This window comes from Telmatherina bonti, assembly GCF_933228915.1.
Source record: "Telmatherina bonti genome assembly, chromosome: 4".
In the NCBI taxonomy this organism is placed as follows: Eukaryota; Metazoa; Chordata; class Actinopteri; order Atheriniformes; family Telmatherinidae; genus Telmatherina; species Telmatherina bonti.
Window position 1 is genome coordinate 35,958,368 of NC_136622.1, and position 11,685 is coordinate 35,970,052.

Below are 11,685 nucleotides of genomic sequence, written 5' to 3' on the forward strand. Positions count from 1 at the left end.
CATCTTGAACTTCAGCTCAAATATTTTGTAGTTTGACTGTTAAAATTGAACTTATCTAAGTAATGTAGAAAACTTTGAAGCGGATGTTTAAAATTTTGTTCTTTGATGGAAAAAAAACATGGACAGAATAATATTCTTTTACATTTTTATGTCAATAAAAGCAATTTAAACGCATAATAATGGACCTCAATTAGTTTTTCTCAGAAAAAGAATATAAAAAGAAAAATAAACATGAATAATAAAAATAAAATAATGACAAAAATAGTGGAGGGAATTAAAGTGTCACTGAGTAAACAAATCTGTTTGCTTATAATAAGCGAACATGATGAGTCAGGTTGAGAGTGGGACGTGTCACGGTAAAGTGACCTGCAGGTGACAATCTTTTCATGTTGCCAGACATTATCTGTGGCGGATACGGAGGATTTCCATGAGTCTGTAGAGCAGCTCAGTGACAGCAGCTCCTGCTGAACCAGCTCCTCCATGCAGTGACCGCGGCATGCAGAGCTTATCTCCCACTGACATGTTCTCTGCCACCGCCATGATAGACTGCACCACAACACCACCACAGAGCCAGCACGTTTTACTGGTCTATCTGCTCTGCTAGTGACCCCCTTCATGGTGCCACCCCTCCCCCTGAAAACCACATCACAGAGCAGCCACCCCTCAAACTCTGCTAATCCCTATGAACCTTTCACTTAATAAGTCTCTTATGTCCTGTTTTTATATTTATACACTCATTAAAAGCAGACATGATTCGACTGAAAATCACTGCATGGGGTCAGTAAGACTTCACTAACTGTGCAAACAGAGGTTAAAGCTCTGTTTGCGCAGTTAGTGAAGTCTTATTGAATATTTAGGTGAAACTTGAATATTCAGTGAATATTTAAGTGAACCTTAAAAATTCAGTGGGCCAAAGTTTAAAATTGGACAAACTTGTGGGTCAACATTGATATTTATTGAAAAAATCTTCCAGACATGACAATGAGCCTTGGTGGTAAAATCACACCTCCGTTCAGGCGCTCGTTTGAAAATGCTTGTTTTTTCTCTTAGTACACAAGGTCACACACACTCCCTCATTAAAGGGCTTATTTTGCCATCTCTGCTGCAGAATCGTGAGGTTGCTATGACTACTGTCTACAAAGGAGGAGGTCCTGTCCTAACTGACGCACCAAGCCACCACCAGAACATTGTGGGATTTGTCATATTGGCAGTATATGTGCCATTTACCCACCGGTGGGTCAGCTCTAGTAGTCATTTGGTATCGCCTCATGGGCCAAATATAATTACACTACGTGCTAAATTGGTCTGGGGGGGGGGGGGTTTGACACCTATGTTCTGACCTGTAAGGTAATGAAATTACAAACTTTGAGATCATCTACAAAACAAATTAGAAAAGCTCTCGCGGGGCGCAGACCTCCACCAATCAGCTATTTCCAGCCGATGTTCTGGTTCTACATCCATCTTATATGGATCCACTATCAGATTCCAGAACCATTAATAATAAATCCACTGTGTCTTGGCTATATTGTGGTGTTTGTTGCATGTTTGTTCTCTCGCAGTGATGAAAAGTTGTTCCTGTTCTGGATGGTAGTATCCAGAATGTTGTTCCTGTTCTGGATGGTAGTATGCAGAACGTTGTTCCTGTTCTGGATGGTAGTATCCAGAATGTTGTTCCTGTTGTGGATGGTAGTATCCAGAACGTTGCTCCTGTTCTGCATGGTAGTATTCAGAATGTTGTTCTTGTTCTGGATGGTAGTATCCAGAATGTTGTTCTTGTTCTGGATGGTAGTATCTGGAATGTTGTTCTTGTTCTGGATGGTAGTATCCAGAATGTTGTTCCTGTTGTGGATGGTAGTATCTAGAATGTTCTTCTTGTTCTGGATGTTCTTCTTGTTCTGGATGTTCAGAATGATGCTCCTGTTCTGTATGGTAGTATTCAGAATGTTGTTCCTGTTCTGGATGTAGTACCCAGAATGTTGTCCTTGTTCTGGATGGTATTATTCAGAACGTTGTTCCTGTTATGGAGGGTAGTATCCACAATGCTATTTCTGTTCTGGGTGGTAGTTTCCAGAATGTTCTTCTTGTGGTGGATGGTAGTCTCCACAATGTTGTTCCTGTTCTGGAGGGTAGTCTCTAGAATGTTGTTCCTGTTCTGGATGGTAGTCTCCAGAATGTTGTTCCTGTTCTGGATGGTAGTATCTGGAATGTTGTTCTTGTTCTGGATGGCAGTGTCCAGAATGTTGTTCCTGTTCTGGATGGTAGTATCCAGACTGTTGTTCCTGTTCTGGATGGTAGTATCTGGAATGTTGTTCCTGTTCTGGATGGTAGTATCCAGAACGTTGTTCCTGTTTTGCATGGTAGTATTCAGAATGGTGTTCTTGTTCTGGATGGTAGTTTCCAGAATATTGTTCTTGTTCTGGATGGTAGTATCTGGAATGTTGTTCCTGCTCTGAATGGTAGTATCCAGATGTTGTTCCTGTTCTGGATGGTATTATTCAGAACGTTGTTCCTGTTATGGAGGGTAGTATCCACAATGCTGGTTCTGTTCTGGATGGTAGTATCCAGAATGTTCTTCTTGTGCTGGATGGTAGTCTCAACAATGTTGTTCCTGTTCTGGAGGGTAGTCTCCAGAATGTTGTTCCTGTTCTGGATGGTCGTATCCAGAATGTTGTTCCTGTTCTGGATGGTAGTATCCAGAATGTTGTTCCTGTTCTGGATGGTAGTATCCAGAATGTTGTTCCTGTTCTGGATGGTAGTATCCAGAACGTTGTTCCTGTTTTGCATGGTAGTATTCAGAATGGTGTTCTTGTTCTGGATGGTAGTTTCCAGAATATTGTTCTTGTTTTGGATGGTAGTATCTGGAATGTTGTTCCTGTTCTGAATGGTAGTATCCAGAATGTTGTTCCTGTTCTGGATGGTATTATTCAGAACGTTGTTCCTGTTATGGAGGGTAGTATCCACAATGCTGTTTCTGTTCTGGATGGTAGTATCCAAAATGTTCTTCTTGTGCTGGATGGTAGTCTCCACAATGTTGTTCCTGTTCTGGATGGTAGTCTCCACAATGTTGTTCCTGTTCTGGATGGTCGTCTCCAGAATGTTGTTCCTGTTATGGATGGTCATATCCAGAATGTTGTTCCTGTTCTGGATGGTAGTATCCAGAATGTTGTTCCTGTTCTGGATGGTAGTATCCAGAATGTGTTCCTGTTATGGATGGTAGTATCTGGAATGTTGTTCTTGTTCTGGATGGCAGTAGCCAGAATGTTGTTCTTGTTCTGGATGGTAGTATCTGGAATGTTGTTCCTGTTCTGGATGGTAGTATTCAGAACGTTGTTCCTGTTTGGATGGTAGCATCTGGAATGTTGTTCTTGTTCTGGATGGTAGTATTCAGAACGTTGTTCTTGTTCTAGATGGTAGTATCCAGAATGTTGTTCTTGTTCTGGATGGTAGTATTCAGAACGTTGCTCTTGTTCTCGATGGTAGTATTCAGAACGATGTTCCTGTTCTGGATGGTCCACATCTATCTTTGATATCGTGGAAAACCTGTTGGGAACTTCTCCTGGATTTTCTCACCATTGCAGAGTTATACGCATAAACACTGAAAATGGTTCTATCTCATAATGAGGAAGAATCCTTCACAACATTCCTGCACCCAGATCCAGATCAGAGTCGCAGTTAGACCAGGACCGGTTCTTAAAGAAACATAATGAATATTTTCCAGGAAATTTTGTGTAAAGTTGTTTATCATAACAGATAAACTTAGGCAAAAACATGAGTTCCGACAGCTCTTTGGCAGAGGTAATAAATAAACTGAGTACTAGCACAAGTTAGAGCAACAGTGTCAGTACTTGTTACTGGTTTTTTGCATGAATTAAGGTTTCATGCAGACCAGATCACGCACACAGCTGTATTATTTGAAGCTCTTTGAAAGAGCCTGTAATCTCATAAAAGCTGGTTTTACAGGCAGAAAAAGCTCTGAAAGGAAAGTGTTACTGACTTTCCTAAAATTTCCACAACATGTTAGCAGTTTTTTTTACCTGGTGAACAATACAGACACATATTGTATATTCAAGTTGGAGAGGCTGGGACATTTATTTCCCCTCCAGAACAAGACACATACCTCCTTTGGTCAGTCATCTTGTATGATACGTACCTCCTACGGTCATCTTGTATGAGCGGTTGAACTGTCCACTGACATAGCGATGCACAAAGGAAGACTTCCCAACACATCCATCGCCAACAATCAGGATTTTCAGCAGCTGCTCGGTCATCGCTCCTCCGTCAGACATCATGTGAGGAAGTTTAATGTGAAGCTGCCAAAAGCTCAAAGTTCAAACAGGAAATGTGATTTTTTTTTACAGGCAAGGCTTTCTTCTGCAAAACTACAAACATGCTGAACCACAACACATTGAGATTTTACTCACATTTAGCTCCTTTTTTCTATATTTCAAATGCTGTTAAGTGTTTAACCTTTGAATTTATTCTAACCCATCCTTAAATCACCATGTTTCCTAATGAGCTAACCTATTTAAAACCAAAACATATTCGTGTCATACTGACTGTGTCTGTGTGGAAAGCAACGGTAGCTGAACTGGTTTTGCCTCCTGCTGAAAAGGGAAGTTGTAACACATGATAGATAGTACAGAGACATAAACTGTACTTAAAAGCAGGAAGCTGTTACTGAGTCTCTGCAGACGACCTGAATGGAGAAAAGGGGATACTGTTGCAGTTGGTGCGCTCTAATGATAAGACCTTCGGCTATCTTCAATGAATCGACTCTTTTGACCCGACTATTTTAGAAGAGTAGACTCGCTTAGCTCCCAAGTGGCTCTTTATTTAGTATCACTCAGAGCTTCCACTTTAGTCTTATTTAGAGATTATGAGTGGTTTGTTTGTTGGTAACCTTTGCTGTTTTCATCATAAGAGCCTTATTTATGTACATTTCTGTTATTAGAGAATCTAGTTATCTTTTATATTTTGTTCAAACCTTTAAACAGACAACTTAAAACAGAACCACAGATACTTAAATCTGGCTTCAAGCTAGCTGCGTTTCCATGACCTTTTTTGCTAAATAAAACCGATATTTGTAAATTTTGACAAACAAAAATTGGGATTTGCAGGTGTTTCCACTGAACAGTGTTCAGCGCATAAGCTCCAGTTCTCGTAAAATCTCTACTGGTTCATGAGATTTTTTGAGAATTGCGGCTTATGCAAGGAAGACACAAAGCTTTATTTAAGGGTTTTTTTCTATTAGCTGTGGAGAATTTGCTACGGCTTTTCAAAGCTTTCCCTCCCATATTTCAATTTCTAAAACTTCGAGATTTGCTATTTGTTCCACACCGTGCCATCTTTACCGGAAATAAACTGGTCACAATCCCCCCGCGTCACGTCCGGGGACACATAAATGCAAAGAAAATGTTTGCAATACATTTTTTTAATATGTTTCTAAAGCAAAATGTCTGAAAAACCCCTTGGTGAGAACATAAAAACTTTTTAGCAATATTTAACTTTTTCCAAATGAAGGTGTTTCCATTAGCATTTTTAAAAAAAAAAATTGTGATATATAGTTTTTGCTCAATTCCAAGTGCAATGGCAACACAGGTCTGTACCACTACAAGGCCTGTCTTCTAAGAGGCCTTTCTTTCTGTCAATAGTGGTATGATTAGAGTCATTCGTCCACTGGAACTGATCGCATGGTGTACCCACAAAAATAAGTCCTGCCCTTTCTAAAGATTCGACTCTCTCAGACAGGAATAGTTTTTTCTTTTTCACTACAAAGAATCGGCTCTTAGAGCCGGCTCATTCATGAATGCAACATTACTTTCAGCGATAAGGGATGAAAAAAACCTACCACAGCAATAAAATTTCCCTCTGGTGTAAATAAAGCATTTTCATTTGATTGAACTAAAAAGCATCGTTCTAATAAACCTTTCTTTTCCTCCTTTTATTCACCTTCTTCTACTTCCTATCCGCCACTTTTCCTCCACCATTTGTCCCCCACCCACAGATTTTTTACCAGTCTGCCAATTAGGCCACTGTTATTGGCTTCTGAAGATGTTTGAGTCCCCCACTTATTCTGACTCATCTTTGTGACTCTCTTTGTGATCGTGCCTTGGTTCTTTGCCCACTAGCAGATGCCACACCTCTCAGGAATCAGAAATAACTCCTTGATAAGACCAGTTTGATTATAATGTGTGGATGTTATTATGACAAGCGATCCGGTCTGAAAAACAAGGCCAGTTTAGATATTTCCTGCTTCAGGTTTTAATGTCAGGAACTACAGTAGTTAACTTTGGAAGTGGGTCAAGATTTCTCATAGAAGGTGAATGAACACAAAAAAAAAATCATTGGTACATTATTTCTGTGCAGCTTGCTGTGTGATTTATTGGCAATGTTTTGGCAAACTACATTTAATGCTTCATTAATTTGTGTCACCCCCAAACATGATTGTTTGACACAAGGTGCAGCATGGTCTGTAACACAATCAAGCAATGATGACCTTAACTGAGCACCAGTGATAATTTAAGGCTTCTTTTAAAGTGAAAAACATCAACAATGCCACATGCAAAGCATAGAGGAAGAATAAGTGATGCTGACCTGAATAGGGCTATTGGGATGCAGTGAGGAGGAATGATACAGAGGGGAGTTTCAGCTGCAATTGGGACAGCACAAAATGTCATTTCCAGAACATGGGTTTGATGCAGGAGGTCTGGTAGTGTCAGCAGAAGTTATGATGGTGGACAACAGAGAGCCACAACATCTGCCCAAGACAGATTGCTCAACCTACAAGCCTGAAGGAACCAGTTCTTCCCTGCAATCAGCCCACGGAACAACTGCAGAATGCAACAGGAGTGCATGACTGCATTCAAACAGTACAAAGACGTCGGCATGAAGCTGACTTGAGGGCTTGACGACCAGCAGTTAGAGTACCTCTGACTAGAGCGCACATGCAATAATGGCTGCAGTTTGCCGCAGAGCACCGCAGGTGGACCTTGCATAACTGGGGCACAATGCCTTCACTGATGAGTCTCATTTTTGTGTAGACTTCTTGGACAGGTGCAGGAGAGTCTGCGATGCCCTAGAGAGCAAAATTTGCAACAGAACATTGTGCAGTATGACAGCTTTGAGGCGAGCTTCAGTCATGGGGTGGGTAGGAATCTCCATGAGAGGCAGGACAGATCTTGTGGTCATTGAAAACTGGTTGGAACAATTTAATGTACAACTACACAACAGGTCAGAAGTTTGGCAACACCTTCCCATTGGATTAATGGGAAAATCTTGCAAAACATAAGACTAGAGGTAATTATTCTTTTAAAGACATGGCTTTGAAAGCTGTGGAGGGTCCCACAGTGTTTTGGTAGTTTTATGAAGGGGGTTCTAAAGTAAAATAGGTTGGGAACAACTGATTTAGATTACATCCTTGATGTTGGCACATGTAGTCGAACAGCTCCACCTCCTCCACGTAGTGTTGGTTTTACTGGTGTACTGCAGTCTTTAAGTCCTGCCGTTGGCCAGTCCAAGACATTTCCCTTTAAACCATGAAACGGCTGCATTAGCACAATGTAGAGGGTTGTTGCCCTTTTGTGGAAGGTGCAGCTCCATCTCAGACTCTCATCAAACAGGTTTTCCTTTCTGTGTTTAACTCTATCCATCATCCCTCGATTGTCACCAGTTTTCTAAATCCCTGCTGGAGAAACATTCCCACATCATGATGCTGCCACCACCATGCATCACTGTGCGTGTGGTATTCTGGGAGGTTGTTTAGTCCTCGTGAATGGGATTAGAACAACTTGTGGCTTGTTCTTGATTCATCAGCCATGCAGAACTTTCTTATTGTGAGTCTCCAACAAGTATTGTGTGATTTGTGGGCGTGATAAACACGACAAAGTGCAAGTGGAAAGTTGCCTCATGCATTTTTGCTGATGTGAAGTTGAACTTTTAATTAACAACTGATTGAGCTGATGAGAAATTTGACATTTAAAGACAAATCCTGCACAACCCACCCTGCTGAGGGCAAGGTTTTATTAATTAATAAATGTTACATAGGATCACATTTGAATTAATAAGACAAGAAAGGAAAAACACCAGGAAGAGTGAATACTTTTGCTAGCTATTATAAATTAATTAAGTTTCTTTACTATCTTTTTAAGCTTTCTTTTCCTATTTCCTTATTTATATAACTGCATTTGATTAGAAATAACTAATCTATCAATATCCTTCAAAAGAAATGTTAAACAATATTATATTTCTGAAGATGAACGTTAGATGTTGACTGCATCTGAGGAGCAACAGGAACTTTCCATCAGGCACCACGGTTGCTGGACAACATATACAAACACTGAACCTCTCGTTGTCCTCATCGGTGAGTGTTTGATCAGTAAAAAAAGCAAGTCAAGGCTGCAGAAGTGTACGTAGACTATAAAACTGCCTATGTACACCCTGGATTCCACTGTTGGTTAAACCTAGTCCCTCTGTTCCTGTGTGCCTTCAGTGTTTATCTGCAGTGACATCTAGTGGTTGTATTATAAACTGCAGCATCATCTACATAAATTCACCTTCTAAAACTGCTTTCTGAGCTCGAATGGTCTTCATCATGAGGAAGGAGAACTTACAGCTTTTTAAACAGCTGTTTTCATGATACCAGCAGTAAAACTGCAATAAAGGCTTTTTTTCCCAGACTTAACACACTGCTGGAAGGTTCTCACAAGTTCTGTTGTAGAAATATTCATCTCAGTTTATTTTTAAACAAAGAAAAAATGTTTTATTCTCCAGTATTTTGAGCCATGTTAGGACTGGACTTCGTCATTCTAGAATCTGCGTTGTCATGGTGTGGCATCTCATCAAACAATGCAGTTTATTTCAGGAATTCTGCAACCTTTTACTTCCAGTAAGACCCTTGATTTCAGCTTGACAGAGAAGGTAAGTACATTTTGCCTGCTAGCTACAGTGTGATGTAAGTTTTTAAGATGGACTTTACTTATATTTCACTGTGAATGATGTGAAACATGTTGCTTTGATTCAAACCTTCTGATGGTCTCACTATCCTCCTAGTTGTTGGCTGTAGGCCCAATCTCCAGTCCGACCACTTGGCCTTATTTTGCAAAGAAAAGTTGCTTATTTCCTTGTGGGTGAAATATAGGTATAATGGTCATCAGAAAATGATCATAACTGGTCCCATTTGGAGCTGTCTTATGGTTAAAATGACCTACTAAATGCTATAAGATCGAGCATCCTCCTCTGCGCTCAGATCATCAGGAAGGCTCATTTAAACTCGACGCAGAAGATGGATAGTTTGCTCCGTCCATCTGTGTCAGTTATGCAGCTAATTTGGTCCATTTTCCAAGGGCTGTATGGGCTAAGCCACCCATACAGGATGCAGTAAATAGAGCAATACCATCGCAAATCAGAGGAAGTGTTATAAGATGCTTATAAGTCAAACTGTACAACGTGTCCGTGCCAGTTCAGTCACACATGGTGGACTGTCTGACATCCAACAGCATCAGGAGAGCAGGATGAGTTATTTATAGGCTGTATTAGCCAATATAAATACCATATGTACTCATTAAAAATGTCTTTTCAATGGAAGAAAAGTGAATAAATACGCACGCAAATACATATATAGCCTAGCTAAACGGAAACGTTTATTTTTATTTGCATTTCAAACATAAAAATGTTTTGAGCTTTATGTTTTTATGTCTATTTTCAAGGAATCTGTAGTAAGGGATCATTCGATAAATTAGCATTTTAGTGTTGTTAAACTGTTATGATATTACTTCCCTTCAAGTCATGAGACAGGCAGCAAACAGAAACAGTCTAATATGTCGGATTAAACAACGAGGAGCCGTTTTTCACGACACGACACGGGGCATCGTCATCATGGCGTCATGGCGTCGTCATCACCATGGTTCCACACTGTAAACATTTCATAACAAACGGTTGTTTCTGTTTCCTTTTTTTTTTTTTTTGCTTTTCTTTTTTTTTTTTTATTACAAAGCTAAATATGCTAAAGTAGGTTGTAGAAACTATTTTATGTTGGCCACCATAGTTTTTATGCCAACAACTATTGACAAGTAGCGTTTCTCTCTTTCGCCTGTCAAAAATCAGCTGATCTGAACCAGCTGATTAACGAGTTGCTATGGTAACGCCCGTAACGGAATGATGAGACAGTAATTAAACTTGTCCAGCTATCAGTGACCACATAAATTATGTGAATGTGTCACCCCACTCCTCCCATCTTACTGCATGCAGGTGACACAGGTGTTATTCATGTAAAATTTAATGTTGCACACTCTACACACAGAAACCTTATTCAAGGTTAATCAGTTACATAATACCTACATATTGTACATAAGACTCTTTATTATATAAAGTATTTCCTCATGTTAGTGGAAAATACTTCCCTTCCCGTCCCTTATTTTAATTTATGAAAGGTGGCAACCCTAGCTGTCACACAACCAGAGAAGAACAGGAAGAAGACGCCACAGAAACGGCCAAATACATAAAAGTTAAAGAGAACAGCAAAAAACATTGTGGTTTTCTTTTTCTTCTTCTTCTTGTGCTTTTGGATGTTTGTAAACAACTTCAACACGGTGCGCTACGGCTACCTACTGGTGTCAAAACCAAGCGGCAACCTCCAGCGGTTAAAAATGAAGCCTATGCAGAGGTGCATAAAACTGCAGTTCCCCCTTCATCCACTAGGGGCTGCAAAACAGAGCAAATCCCCATAGACTCCCATGTTAAAAAGGCAAACTTCACAGCAGAAATAAACATGTTTACAGCAGAAATAAACATGTTTACAGCCTGGTTCAAAAATCCATTTTCGGTTTATAGGTCAGGTTTACCTTTATGACAACTGTGGGGGGAGTGATTTTTTTTGTAACTCGCCCGTTTTAAAGTAATTTAATCTTGAAGTTCAGCAAATCTATGGGCGTGTCCTTTTGATTGACAGGTACCCGATCTCCCGCTTCAAGTCAGAAGAATGCAGAACAACCGTGGTTTTTAGCCGGTTAACAACGTGACTTAGCTTTAGCCCGCTTACCTCCGTTAGCTGGTTAGCTCCCGTTATCTCAGGGTTAGCTCAGTTAGCTCTTAGCTACAGAAAGCTCGGAGTTTGCTCGATGTCAATCATCCACCATGTCGCTTATGGCTGCCCTCTCAGCTCCACCTCTTTGCCCATATTTGTATTTTCTGAGCGTGATGCTGCCAACATGGTGATGGTAGGAACCGCCCCCCCCGAGCTTCATTTCAGCTCTTCAGAAACCTACGGCTGACGTCACGGAGGCTCCGCCCATCTCTTTATATACAGTCTATGGTCTACACACTGAACTTTGAACTTAGCACTGCCCCCTAGTGGATGAACTGACTTAACAACTATGACAATGTAAAAGATGGATGGAAGTATGAGGTGATGGATGACGTCTTTTAAAATGAATGCCCCATGTAACCTTTAACATCCTAGCATAACTTACAGTTTTAATATAGCAATACATGTAAAATTAAGCAAAAGGCCCCTTTGTTTGTTCAAACAGAAAACAACTGCTGTCACATGTTAACAAAGTCACTTTAAGGTTCTTCAGGATATCAACATGTGGTGGATTGCGTTATGATGCCAGAAGAGTTTTAAAAATGGCTAAAACTTGTGACAGAACCTGTGTCTTCTTTTCTGCAGATTTACAATCATATGTTAAA

The 11,685-nt window shown here is 40.2% G+C and overlaps 1 protein-coding gene across 1 annotated transcript in view; it reads right to left on the reverse strand.

The window, feature by feature from the left end:
- Window positions 1-4,268, reverse strand: part of LOC306754579 (ras-related protein Rab-7L1-like) — a gene marked incomplete at both ends in the record, with an annotated part of 7,945 nt that extends 3,677 nt beyond the window's left edge. Inside the window, one exon of the mRNA XM_079238597.1 lies at window positions 4,151-4,268. Within this exon, the coding sequence (XP_079094723.1) occupies window positions 4,151-4,268 (118 nt within the window). The remainder of the gene's footprint in view (window positions 1-4,150) is intronic.
- Between the last annotated feature and the right edge of the window lie 7,417 nt (window positions 4,269-11,685).